Raw genomic sequence first — 14,744 nt, forward strand, 5'->3', positions numbered from 1 at the left:
ATGCTATGCAATAAATCCTTGTTGTTTATCTTATATATAGTAGTGTGTACCTGTTAGTCACATTCTCCTAATTTATCCCTCTGCCACCCTTCTTCCTTTATAAACCATACATTTGTTTTCTATGTCTGTGAGCCTATTTCTGGTTTGTAAATAAGTTCATTAGTATTCTTTAGATTCCACATGTAAATGATATCATATAATATTCATCTTTTTCTGACTTACTTCACTTGTGATAATCTCTGGGTCCATCCATATTGCTGCAAATGGCACTATGTCATTCTTATTTATGGTTGAATGATATACAACATCTTCTTTATCGCTTCATCTGTTGATGAACACTTAGGTGCTTCCATGTTTGGGCTGTTTTAAATAGTGTTGCTATGAACATTAGTGTGTGTGTATTGAATTTTTTTTAAGTCTACAGATTTTTGATTATTATTATTATTAAAAAGGCTTAAAAATTTCTCCCCTGGCTTTGAGATGAGAGGAAGAATAGTTTGAGATGAACCATTTAACTGCAAAAGTATCCTACAGATTTTGTAGCATGTTCAGTTGAATTAATCAATTTTGTGAGAAGCACAGTACCAACATGGTTTTAAATTAAATGCATTAATAATTTCTTATGAGTACGAGTGATCCTCTGATGTATCCGTATTGTGAGCAACTGGATGACTCTAGTTTTGCCAATAGTTACTATATACATTTCATAACCTCTACTCTTGCAGTCCTTGTATCTGCTTTACTGATCTTTTCTGCAGGGACAGTCCTTGTGTCTCTGTCAGTTCTGTTGAAGTTTGAAGGAAACAATGTGCATGATGTCTTTGAACTACTTATGAGGTATACGGTGACCCTGCTGGCTCTCTGTCAGCAGAGACGGGGCTTCTCACACATTAACATTTTTGTTTGATCAGGCCTCTCAATCTCTGAAACAAAAGGTGATAGTTTGGAAGGGAGCAGTAGTGAGCCACAAAAGAAAGTTTTTTGAGTAGGTTGTGGACTCTTGCTAGCTTCAAAAGTGTTTGTGAGACTAGAGAGACTTCATGCCCAAACTGGAGTCAAAACTCCCAGAGCCTACATGTATATTTGGCTGGGTGAGTTGATGTCTCCTCCCTCCCCCAGGAGCCTAAATAATACCCTAACACCCAGCACTCTTATCTGAGCGAAGAGAGCACTGATAACATCTGAGGACTTTGATGTTTGTGCTTCTAAAACCCTGCCTGAATTCTTAGGGTTACAATTTATCTTTCTTACCCTGAAAGGACCTTTGCAATTCCTGATAAGAGTTCATCTTTCTCCATTGCAGATTGACATCAGTAAATGCCATTATTTAGTGGATTTGGACACCATGAGAGAAACACCCCGGGAGCCAAAATATTCATCCAATAGAGAAGAATGGATCAACTTGGCCTACAGACCATTCCTTGATGCTTCTAGGTATGTGGCTTTAATCCTAAGCAATGTACTAGGACTAATAAGGATGAAAGTTGGAATCTGGGATTGAATAACTTCCAGTCCTGGGCTAACTCTAGTATCCATTTTATTTTATCTGTGTCCAGTTCCCTGAGAAATCTAAAAGAGTGCTGTCCTTTTCTAGGCATCAGAACGCAAAGTATATTCTGGTATCATCCAAATAAAAGAATCTATAAACAGATAGATCCACTGAAGAAGACACAAAATGTTTGACATTGAGTATTTTTGACAATAAACTTCAGCTTTCTTAACCAGAGTTTTCTAATACTGTTAGGAAGATTGACTATGTTCTTTGTGGAGCTAGAAATTCATATCGATTATTTTTGGCTCAGTCAGAGATGAGGCCAGGCCTTACTACATCTTAAGTAAAGAAACCAAATAGACTAGACCTTGACTAGCTCTTCAGAAAGGCCTCAGAATTCATGATAAGAGGGGAGTCAGGACGTTCAGGTAAAGCAGTAATGAATGGGAAAGAATTAGAAGGTATAGGTTGTCTGTGGGCCCAGGTCCAGGTAGACAGACAGTTGAAGTTCAAGGAGATTAAAGCTGAAGGAGCTCCAAGGAGGTCTCATAGGCAAAGCCCAGGATCCAAGAGGTCAAGTAAAAACCAAAGGGTGAAGGACCAGGTCTTGAGAGGCAGATTTGGAACTCAGAAACAGGGAAGAAAATATTTTCAGGAAGACAGAATGATCAGAACCTACTGATAAATAAGGTGAAGAATAACAACTGTCTATTGGATTTGACAGTTGGTAAAAGCAATTTTGGTGGAGTGGTGGGGGCATAGAATTTGAGAGATTAGAGGGATTGAAGCAAAAATGGCAGGGAGAAACGCACCAAGATGGTGGAGTAGAGGGCATATGCTCAGCGCTTCTTACGAAAACACCAAAGTCATAACTAACTGCTAAACAATCACTGACAAAAAGAATCGCTGAAACCTACCAAAAAGATACCCTACAACCAAAGACAAGAAGAAGCCACAACGAGATGGCAGGAGGGGCACAATCATGATAAGCTCAAATCCCATAGACACCAGGTGGGCGACCTACAAACTGGAAAATAATTATACCATAGAAGTTCTCCCACAGAAGTGAACTTTCCAAGCCCCACATTGGACTGCCCAGCCCAGGGGTCTAGCAGCAGGAGGAGGAGCCCCCAGAGAATCTGACTTTGGAGACCAGTGGTATTTGAGCACAGAAATTCCACAGCACTGGGGGAAACAGAAACTCCCCTCTTGGAGGGCATACACAGGGTGTTATGGGCATCCAGATCCAGGGAAAAATGCAGGGACCTCATAAGAGACTGGGTCAGACTTACCTGCTAGTGTTGGAGGGTCTCCTATGGAGGCAGGGGATAGCTATGGCTCACTGGAGAGACGGACACTGGTGGCATGGGTCTGACAAGTGCTTATTGGCATGAGCCCTCTAGGAGGCTGCCATTTTCTAACTAAGACCCGGCCCCACCCAACAACCTGTAGGCTCCAGTGCTGGGACTTCTCGGGCCAGACAACCAACAGGGTGGGAACACAGCCCCATCCATCAGCAGACAGTCTGCTTAAAGTTGTCCTGAATAAACAGCTGCCTGATATAAACACACCCTCAGATATGGCCCTTCCCACCAGAGGGACAAGCCCCAGCTCCACCCACCAGTAGGCGGGTACCAGTCCCCCCAACTAGGAAACCTGCACAAGCCTCTTAAGACAGTCTCATCCACCAGAGGACAGACAGCAGAAACTAGATGAACTACAACCCTGCAGCCCATGGAACGGAAATCACAATCACAAAAAGTTAGACAAAGTGAGATGGTAGAGGAATATGTCCCAGATGAAGGAATAAGATAAAATCCCAAACAACTAAGTAAAGTGGAGATAGGCAATCTACCTGAAAAAGAATTTAAGAATAATGATAGTAAAGATGATCCAAGATCTTGGGAAAAGAATGGAGCCAAAGATTGAGAAGATACAAGAAATGTTTAACTAAGACATAGAAGAACTAAAAAACAAACAGAGATGAACAATATACTAATTGAAATAAAGAATACACTAGAAGGAATCAGTAGCAGAATAATTGAGGCAGAAGAAGATATGTGACCTAGAAGACAGAATGGTAGAAATCACTGCTGTGGAATAGAATAAAGAAAAAAGAATGAAAAGAAATGACAGTTTAAAAGACTTCTGGGATGACATTAAATATACCAACATTTGCATTATAGGGATCACAGAAGAAGAAGAGAAAGAGAACATATCTAAGAAAATATTTGAAGAGATAATATAATAACTGAAAACTTTCCTAACATGGGAAAGGAAACAATTATCCAAGTCTAGAAAATGCAGAGAGGCCTAGGCAGGATAAACCCAAGGAAGAACACACTGAGACACATAGTAAGCAAATTAGTAAACATTATAGACAAAGAAAAAGTATTAAAAGCAACAAAGGAAGAGTACCAGATAATGCACAGGGGAACTCCCATAAGGTTATCAGCTGATTTCTCACCAGAAACTTTGCAAACCAGAAGGGAGTGGCAGGATATATTTAAAGTGATGAAAAGGAAGAACCAACAACCAAGAATACTCTACCCAGAAAGACTGTCAGATTTGATGGTGAAATCAAAAACTTTACAGACAAGCAAAAACTCAGAGAATTCAGCACCACCAAAACAGCTCTGCAACCAAGTCTAAAGGAACTTCTCTGGGGATAAAAAGGCCGCAACTAGAAACAAGAAAATTACAAATGGAAAAATTCACCAGTAAAGGCAAACAAACAGTAAAGGTAAGAAATCACCTGCACACAAATATGATATCAGACTATGAGAAGAGGAGAGCACAAATGCAGGATATTGGAAATGCATTTGGTATTCAAAGATGAGTAGGTTAAAACAGTATTGTTTATATATAGATTGCTCTAGCAAAGCCTTCTGGTAACTGCAAACTGAAAAGCTACAGTAGACACACACATGCACACACACACGCACACACACGAAGGAATCAAAACACAACACTGAAAGTCAATCATCAAATCAAAGTGAGGGGAACAAAAGAAAGGAAGAAAAAAGACCTACAAAAACAAATCCAAAACAGTTAACAAAGTGGCACTAGGAATATAGATATTGATAATTACCTTAAGAGCTACCCCACACCCAAGCTCAGGGGCAGCAGCCGAGAGGAGCTACCCCACATCCAAGGTAAGGAGCAGTGGCTGCGCTTTGTGGGAGCAGCCATGAAGAGATACCCCTCGTCCAAGGTAAGAGAAACCCAAGTAAGATGGTAGGTGCTGAGAGAGCATCAGAGGGCAGACAGACTGAAACCACAATCACAGGCAACTAGCCAATCTGATCACATGGACCTCAGCTTGTCTAACTCAGTGAAACTAAGCCATGCCGTGTGGGGCCACCCAAGACGGAGGGGTCATGGTGGAGAGGTCTGACAGAATGTGGTCTACTGGAGAAGGGAATGGCAAACCACTTCAGTATTCTTGCCTTGAGAACTCCATGAACAGTATGAAAAGGCAAAAAGATAGGACACTGAAAGATGAACTCCCCAGGTGCCCAATATGCTACTGAAGATGCTGAAACTCCAATATTTTGGCCACTTGATACGAAGAGCTGACTCATTTGAAAAGACCCTGATGTTGGGGAAGATTGAAGGCAGGAGGAGAAGGGGACAACAGAGGATGAGATGGTTAGATGGCATCACTGACTCAATGGACATGAGTTTGGGTAATCTGCAGAAGTTGGTGATGGACAGGGAGGCCTGGTGTGCCGTGGTTCATGGGGTCTCAGAGTCGGACACGACTGAGCGACTGAACTGAACTGAAACAGATTAAAGGCTCCAACCAAAAGACATAGACTGGCTGAATGGATGACGAAAACAAGTCCACATATATGCTGTCTACAAGAGACCCACTTCAGATCAAGGGACATGTACAGAACTGAAAGTGAGGGGATGGAAAAATGCATTCCATTAAAATGGAAAAAAAAAAAAAAGCTGGAGTAGCAATATCATAGCAGACAAAATAGACTTTAAAATAAAGATCTAGTACAAAAGACAAAGAAGAACCCTACATAGTGATCAAAGGATCAATCCAAGAAGAAGCAGCTATAACAGTTTTAACTATATATGCGAAACATAGGAACACCTCAATTTAAAGGCAGAAATTAATACTGTTTAGGTTGGTGCAAAAGTAACTGTGATTTTTGCATTGTTGAAATTTGCCATTTGATATTGGAATACATTATAAATAAATGTGGTTAAGTTATACATCATTTTAATGCACATTTCTTCATTGTTTTTTTTTGCTAATGACTTAATATTTGCTGTTTATTTTATATTTATTTTAGACTATGGGTATACTGTTAGACAAAAAGCAAATTTGGGTGATTTTCTTGAGTTCAAAATGGGTTATAAAGAAGCAGAGACAACTTGCAACATCAGCAACACATTTAGCCCAGGAACTGTTAATGAACATCCAGTGCTGTGGTGGTTCAAGAACTTTTGCAAAGGAGATGAGAGCCTCGAAGATGAGGAGCTTAGTGGCTGGCCTTTACCAATCAGAAGCTGATAATGACAGTTGAGAGCCATTATTGAAGCTAATGCTCTTACAACTACACGAGAAGTTGCCGAAGAACTCAGTGTCAACCATTCTATGGTCATTCGGCATTTGAAGCAAATTGAAAAGGGTGAAAAAGCTTGATAAGTGGGTGCCTCATGAACTGACTGGAAATCCAAAAAAATCATTGTTGTGAAGTGTCATCGTCATCTTTTTTTATTCTGTGCAATAACTGCAAACCATTTCTCAATCGAATTGTGACATGTGACAAAAAGTCGATTGTATATGACAACTGGTGATGACCAGCTCAGTGGCTGGACTGAGAAGAAGCTCCAAAGCACTTCCCCAAGACAAACTTGCACCAAAAAAGGTCATGGTCACTGTTTGGGGGTCTGCTTTCTGTCTGATCCACTACAGCTTTCTGAATCCCAAGGAAGCCATTATATCTGAGAAGTATGCTCAGTAGATCAATGAGATACACCAAAAACTGCAACATCTCCAGCCACCATTTGTCAATAGAAAGGGCCAGTTCTTCTCCATGACAATGCCTGACCATAGGTCACACAACCAGTGCTTCAAAAATTGAATGAATTTGGCTTCAAAGTTTCGCTTCATCCTCCATATTCACCTGACCTCTCACCAACTGGCATCTTGACAATTTTTTGCAGGGAGAATGCTTCTACAACCAACAGGATGCAGAAAATGTTTTCTAAGAGTTCATTAAATCCTGAAGAACAGATTTTTATGCTACAGGAAAAAGCAAACTTATTTCTCATTGGCAGAAATGTGTTGATTGTAATGGTTCCTATTTTGATTAATAAGTGTGTGTTTGAGCCTAGTTATTTAAAATTCACGATCCAAAACCATGATTACGTTTGCACCAACCTAATAACAACCATAAAAGGAGAAATCAACAGTAACACAATAATAGTGCGGAACTTTTAACACCCACTTTCATTAATGGACCAGATGGACTTACTTGATATTTATAGAGCATTCCATCCAAAAGCAGCTGAATACACATTCTTCTCAAGTGCACACAGAATATTCTCCAGGGTTGATCACATTCTGGGCCACAAAACGAGCCTCAGTAAATTCAGGAAAATTGAAATCATGTCAGTCATCTTTTCCAACCACAACACTGTGAAATTAGAAATCAATTACAAGAAAAAAACTGTTAAAAACATAAGCACGTGAAGGCTAAACAATAGGCTAATAAACAACTGATGAATCACTGGAGAAATCAAAGAGGAAATCAGAAAATACCTAGAGACAAATGACCACGAAAACATAATGACGCAAAACCTATGGGATGCAGCAAAAGCAGTTCTCAGAGGGAAGTTTATAGTGATACAATCTTGCCTTGGGAAACAAGAATCTCAAACAACCTAACCTTACATCTAAAGCAACTAGAGAAAGAACAAAGCCCAAAGTTACTAGCAGGAAAGAAATCATAAAGATCAGAGCAGAAATAAATGAAACAGAGATGAAGAAAACAATAGAAAAGATCAATCATCATGTCCTTAAGTGAGTAAGGAGGGAGTGGGGGTAGGCATTGAAGGAGTGGGAGACCATGACAGATGATAGGATCATGACCTGATACTCAAAAACATTGTCAGAATCAGAACAGTAGTAGGAGGGAACTTGAAATTCCCTTTCAAGCAGCAGCAAAGGTATGAATTTCTCTGCATCATACATATTCTTTTGGTGCCTGACTTGTTATTTGATACAGTATTTGGAGAGCAGGTCACTGTCGTGGCTTCATTTTTGAGTTGAGGAAACTATGACGACATGAGATCTGGGCCTGAAAAGATCTCCAGCCCAGGAGGGTCAGTAGTTCCCTAACAGCCTTCCTGTTAACAAAGGGAAGCAATGGGTGACGGATACTGACCAGCAGTACCTTGGTCACAGAATGGGGCAAGGGAGTATTTTTGAAGCAACTTTTTTTTTTTCCCTTTTGGTCTTAAAGGATTGGAGTGGGAAAAGTTCCTCATCTTCCCATTTCCCCTTTTGGTAGCACGTGGGCCCAGCAGCTGGTAGACATGAACTGAGAGCCTGTTTAAGGCAAAGAAGCCTGATGCTTGTACACTGCTCACCGGAGAACTGGAAATCTCCTGAGGGAAGAGCAGAAGGTGTTGGGCACCTTCTCACCTGCCTTGTGGCGAGCAGAGAGTGACAGAGGTGACCACACTGTCACTCAGTGATGTGGCCAAGCATCGCTCCTCCAGGGCCCTCTGTTCAGCACTCTCCTCAGTTACTGGGAGCAGGGGACACACTGGGAGCCCATGAAACATGAGAGCCTTTCCCAGAGATACTATTTGCTGCTCCCCACTGAACATCTGCTTCCCTAAGCAGCTAGATTTTAAGGGCAGAAATAAGGCATAGTTTGACAGACATTTGTATGATAGGCTCAGTTTGATAGACATTCGTTGGCCGTCTTCTGCATATAAGACTTTATAGACTGTGTGCAGACAAGACCACTGCCTTGGGAATTTATAGTTTACCTGGGGAGATGCACCATAGTTCAGAGAGGTGCTACTGGGGCGTGAGAGGGTGGTGTTAGCTCCAAAAGGCTAGAATGGGTGAGACCAAGGAAGATTCCAAGAGGACATGGCATCTGAAGATTACACTGGCTCCGCTGTGGGGGGTGGACTGGAAGGCGGGACGGTAGGAGGCATTCAAACAAGCTGGGAGGCTATTCTGCTTGACTCAATGAGCCGTGACGAGGAAGTGAACTCAGCTGTAAAGGATGAATGGACTCAGGAGACACATTTTTGCAGAAAAGGATCAGGCCAGAGTTTGGATCCCAGAAGCCCACAATGTTCTCCAGTGGCCTTGATCAAGCGTTTAATATTTTCCTCTGTTCTATTAGAAATGCAGTGCTAGTTGCTGTTACGGTTTTCTTTCTCTAGCTAGGCTGCTCCCTGACCGGAAGCTTTCACACATTGAGCAGCACTTGCCAGAGAGACAGGACCCTAAGCTTATCCCGCTGTACGTCCTGTCTCTCCTGTTGGTCCCTGGTGCCGCTTCATTTAACATCGAGCACACGTCCAGTGGAGGTGGAGGAAAGGAGAAGACCCCTGGAGAATGCCTTCAGAGGTTTTCGATTTCCCATAAGTTGTACTCATTTCCCTAAACTGGCATTCTTTTCATGACCGTGTGCTGAGAAAAAAAAAAAGAAATCTGTTGGTTACAGATTTCTTGAAGATATGCAAAGCATAATGGAAGTTTATTTGACAGTATGTGAAGTATAATGAAAAGAACAGGAGGTCAGAAGACATGTGCATTCAGTCCTGGTTACTTGCTGTTGTTCCTCTCTGTTCCCACACTTCCACATCAGTAAAACAGAGATAATATTTTATGTATTTTATGGGAATGTTGGAAGGATTAAAGGAGAGCTGAAATACGAAAGTGTTTTTAAATTCTAAAGCGTTATATAAATATCAGGCCTTCCTATTAATTAGCAGGCTGCCTGAAGCTCCAAAGTTATGCTGATTTTCTGTACATTTCTCTTCCTCAGCCATTCCTAGTATGTACTGACCCAACTGCAAAAACAGCAGGATCTTCCAGCGCCCTTTGCCACAGCAGTGTGTAACTGTCAGCACTGTGACATCTGATGTTGCTGACTTTGGGCCAGTTAAGTTGGGCTGTACTGTGGGAGGCGGTGTGCCTCAGAGATACCCCTCTGAGGTGGTGCATGAAATGCCCTTGAGAACTCGACCCTGGGATGTCTTTGAGCCTCTCAAATGGGGCTATTACATTTCCTCTGTCTTCATGAAACAATGGTTTTTGTATTTTAGCAATTTATGTAAGAGGGAGGAGAATGGCACTATCCACATGTCATAGTCACTCATGTCTTAGACCCTAGATCAGGTGGGCTGCAGGCCTAGCTGTTATCTAGCTCTTCCTGAGGAAGGGTTTTCATGAGCCTGTGACATACCAACACATGATCTTTTTAGAAATGTAAGCAGGTTAGTTTCTCAAATGTTTTAAGTCCCTGAAATTTATTATTTTTAATTTTTAAAAAATCTGTGTATTTTTGGCCGTGCTGGGTCTTTGTTGCCGCGAGGGCTTTTCTCTAGTTGCGGCGAGTGGGGGCCGCTCTGCGGTTGCAGCGTGCAGGCGTCTCAGTTTAGTGGCTCCTCTTGTGGAGCACAGGCTCTCGGGCGCACAGGCTTCGGTAGTTGCACACGTGGGCTCAGTAGTCGCAGCTCCCAGGCTCTAGAGCACAGGCTCAGTAGTGGTGGCACGTGGAACTTAGCTGCTCTGCGGCATGTGGGATCTCCCCAGACCAGGGATCAAACCCATGTCTCCTGCACTGGCAAGCAGATTCTTTACCACTGAGCCACCAGGGAAGCCCAAGCCCCTGAAATACAAATCTGCTTTCTTTAGAGTTCACCTTGAGATCATTTTTTTCCTTCCTTTATCCATCTCTCTGTCTTTCTAGCCATCTGACACCCACTTAATCAGCAGGTATTTTTGAACAGTGCCAGGAACTGTGATGGATCTTAAGTGTATATGACGGTGAACACAAACTCTCTGTCCTCTTGAGCCCTACAGCATAATGGGGAGGCTAGCATTAAACAAATAACCATCTAGATCAGTCTAGAATTACAGCCCTGTTAGGTACTTTAAGAGAAAAGTACAGGGTGCTCAGAGAGAAGGAGACGCCCCTGGAGTCTGCTTTTAAGTCATGAAGCCAGCTGGTTAAGCAGGTTTGGAAATCAGAAAATATTTATTGAAAAGCTATAATGTTCTTGTCACAGCACTAGATTATTTAGGGGTTATGAAAGAAGCAATTAGACACAGATTTTTACCTTTGAATAATTTACAACTTTTGTAGTTCCTTTTGTAAAATTTTGTAGGGATTCCCTGGTGGCCCAGATGGTGAAAAGACAAGAGTCTACCTGCAATGTGGGAGACCCGAGTTGGATCCCTGAGTCAAGAAGATTCCCCTGGAGAAGGAAATGGTAAACCACTCCAGTATTTTTGCCTGGAAAATCCCATGGACAGAGGAGCCTGGGAGGCTATAGTCCATGGGGTTGCAAAGAGTCGGACACAACTGAGGGACTTCACTTTCGTTCTTTGTAGTCACACATAAACACCTTGAAAATAGGACTAAGACCATGTGAAAGTGTTAGTCGTTCAGTTGTGTCTGACTCTTTGTGACCCCATGGACTGTAGCCCCCCAGGCTCCTCTGTCTATGGGATTCTCCAGGCAAGAATACTGGAGTGGGTAGTCATTCTCTTCTCCAGGGGATCTTCCTGACCCAGAGATCGAACCTGGGTCTCCTGCACTGCAGGCAAATTCTTTACCATCTGAGCCGCCAGAGAAGACATTAAGGCCATAGAAGGTGCTGGGTGGTGTGCTAAAACTTCAGAGAAAGGAGAGCTCTGTGGAGGTTAGAGTGTACCAGGAAGGTCTCCTGGAGAAGGTGGTGCTTAGCCAAAGTGTACAAGAAAAAGGATTTGTATTCGTGGTAAAGAGGGCAGAATCATATCTGTAATTCAAGAAGAAGGAATCATGAACACAAGTAGAAAAAGTAAAAGAAGCCTGTTAAAAGAGGGGACCCGAGGGTCCATAGAGGAAAGCTTAATTTACCTCTTTGATTTAAATTTGCTTTTAGTTAGAGTGATCTGTAATATAGTATCCAAATGAGAACACTTTTGAAAGTAAAAGGGACCCTGCCCTGGGTGAGTTGAGATAGCTGGTCATCCTGTCGTAATGTGACTGGAATACAATGGCTTATCCCAGAAAGCAGGACTGGAGAGCTGAGCACATGGTTATGGTCATTCCATGTCTAGCATCAGGTTTGCCCATAGGTCACTTATTTGATTTAATTTTCAGACGTTGCTTGGTGCCATAGCCTGGATTGCGCCTTAGCTGTCTGAAAGGAAAGCGGTGAGGCTAGTTTGAAGACAGTACCAGCACGTAGAAAAATCACACTCTTGAGTGTGTGCCAGGGGAGACTCAACCCCCGGGGAAGCAACCTAAAATTATTAGGACAGTGCTGTGACTGGTGCAAATTTAGGAATTCTAAATATCTATGAATATGTGAAGAGGCGTGTTTTCTGCTGAAATTGTTGGAAGATAAGCAGAGTTTCCTGTTGGACTGTTGGAGAAGGACTCAGAAAGAGGGCTGAACATTGTAAACCTGTCTGGGAGAATGGCCGCCCAGATGCCCACCCATGCTCTTCCAATAAGACTTCTTTGCTTTATCGGAGGACTGGAGAGGCCAGACCACATTAGATCTTCTTATGTTTAGAAGATCCAGACATAAGATTTTTATTTATTTTTTTAATTTTACTTGGAGCATAATGACTTTACAGTTGTGAGGGTTTTTGCCATATAGCAGTATGAATTAGTCATGGGTATACATGTGTCCCCTCCATCAGGCACAAGATCTTGATAACTATTTTCTAGTCTCCTCCCACGCATGACTGGTACCAGAGCTGCAACTTCCTCTCCCTAAGTTTGCTGTGTCTGTGTCTGGCTAATATTATTAGCGTTTATCAAACTTCCAAGATATGGGGGCTAAACTCGTTGACATATCACTTTTTAAACCAGACACATTTGTCACCCTTTGGACATCTCATATTACATACTTTCTAAAATGAGCGGATTTTTTTGTTTTCTTTCTTTCTTTGAAGCATGATATAATGGCTACTTGTATAAAATAGTTGGACAAGTGGGTGGATGTAATGGTTACTCTGAGATTCCTCAGGGAGGAGTGAAGGGAGACTGTTGCAATAACTCAGCTGGATGGTGGGTTCCTTTCTAAGGGTGGTGAGAGTGTTTGGCTGAGGGAGTCTGGTGGGGAATGCCTCTCCAGGATGTTGGAGTTGGCCTGCTGAGCAGCAGAGCCTGTTTGTAGCTTTAGAAACAAGTCGGGAGGCCCGGCCACTGCTTTGCAGCCACTTCCCACCCACTTTTTCCTCCTTCGTTGTAGGTCCCTTCTGTTTTGCTGTCTTTGCCTTCACCTTTGATTTTTGGATTGTGATATTTTATTCTTCCCCGTTTTGGAACCTATTGGCCTCATCCAGCTGAATTTTAGGCTTGCCTGACAAGGGATGTGAGATAATTTGGGGACACTTAGTAGGGCAGGATTTCAAAGCCCTGCCCAATGTATCATTACAGGTAGATGCAAGCGAAGAGTTAAACATAACATCTTCAGCTGGTGTGGTAGGGGAGGGGCCTTTACACTCATCAGTGGATTTCTGTAGAGCCAGGTGGGGGTTGTGGCGATAGCACCTGATGCTTGTGTTCTTTCAGTGTCCAGCACAGGATCCTCGTGGAAGTTTTCAGCTGAGACTATTACTTTCCTTTTAGCATCCGGAAAGTGAATCCAGCAGCTGTGAGGCCATGGTGCTGAATCCAGTTTGGTTCTGTGTCATTGTCTCGTGGATAGCAGGCATCATGTCCCAACTCTAACCCCAGCACAAGCAGAACTGTTTGTTTCCAAAAGATAAGAAGACCATTGGAAGATCACTGTAAAGTGAAAACTAATTGTAAACTCTTGTCCCAGTTATTGCTGCATCCCAAACTTAATGGTATTAAAAGGCAGCAGTAATTTGTTATTGTTTTATCTCATGGTTCTGGGGACTCACTGGGCTCAGTGGGCCATTCCAAGCTTCTCAGTGTTCTTACGCATTGGCCATCAGATGGTGGTTGGCACTGGGGCATTTCAAAGGCTTTGCGTGTGTGTGTGCTTATTAAGTTGCTTCAGTCATGTCCAACTCTGTGTGACCCTATGGACTGCAGCCTGCCAGGCTACTCTGTTCATGGGATTCTTCAGGCAAGAATACTGAAGTGAGTTGTCATGCCCTCCTCCAGGGGATCTTCCCAACCCAGGGATCAAACTTGCGTCTCTTAAGTCTCCTTCATTGGCAGGCGGGTTCTTTACCACTGGCAGCACCTGGGAATCCCCTTAAGGGCTTTCCTACACATCTGACAGGGAATGCTGGCTACTGGTTAGCCCTCAGCTGGGACTCTTGGCTGAAACACCTAACGTGGCTTCTCCATGTGGCCTGTGCTTCCTCATAGCATGGTGGCTGGTTACCAGGAGCTAGAATCTCAAGAGCAGTGTCGCTTTTATGACCTAGCCTTGGAATTCACACAGCATCACTCCCACCTCATTCTTTTCATTGAAAGCAAGCCAGTCTAATAGCCCATGGTCAAGGGGAGAGGAATTAGATTTCCCCTGTTGATGGGAAGATTGTCAAAGAATTTATGGACATGTTTTTAAAACATCACTGCTCTTTTGATGCTATTCTTCATCCAAATTAGACACTTTTTGGAAAAAAAAAACAAAAACCTTTTTTGAAGGCGATTTCTTGCAGAAGAGACATATGGCGCCCAAAATAGTCCAGCAGGCTGTTCCCATCTGCAGCTTCTTGCTACCCAGGTGGAAAGGGAGACTGCACCCCCTGGCAGAGTTTGGCTCCAGGCCAGCGGTTGGACATGCTTCACGTGGTGTTCAGATCCTTTCAGTGGAATCGGTTCTCCCTCCTAACCCGTGATGAAGTGCTCCTGTCTGTTCCCCGCACGTCAGTCACAGCACTGCCTTCAGCTCCTTTGTCTTTGCCAAGAATACTGAGAAACTGTAAGGAAAAGCCGTCAGAGTTTTTGTACTTTTGTAATTCCTTAACTCCTCGTTGTTCTCTTATGCTTTCTCTTTTTTTTACCAGTCTGGGGCTGTCCCTATTTCCTTCTCCCCAGATGGTTTCCTTAGA

At 42.8% G+C, this 14,744-nt stretch overlaps 1 protein-coding gene across 2 annotated transcripts in view; it reads left to right on the forward strand.

Moving 5' to 3' along the window:
* The window catches only part of ALG9 (ALG9, alpha-1,2-mannosyltransferase), a 113,251-nt gene that overhangs the window by 82,148 nt on the left and 16,359 nt on the right, over nt 1–14,744 (forward strand). For both annotated transcript variants that reach the window (XM_027563781.1, XM_027563782.1), the window contains exon 14: nt 1,304–1,434. In XM_027563781.1, the coding sequence (XP_027419582.1) occupies nt 1,304–1,434 (131 nt within the window). The remainder of the gene's footprint in view (nt 1–1,303; nt 1,435–14,744) is intronic.

This window comes from Bos indicus x Bos taurus, chromosome 15, assembly GCF_003369695.1.
Source record: "Bos indicus x Bos taurus breed Angus x Brahman F1 hybrid chromosome 15, Bos_hybrid_MaternalHap_v2.0, whole genome shotgun sequence".
In the NCBI taxonomy this organism is placed as follows: domain Eukaryota; kingdom Metazoa; phylum Chordata; class Mammalia; order Artiodactyla; family Bovidae; genus Bos; species Bos indicus x Bos taurus.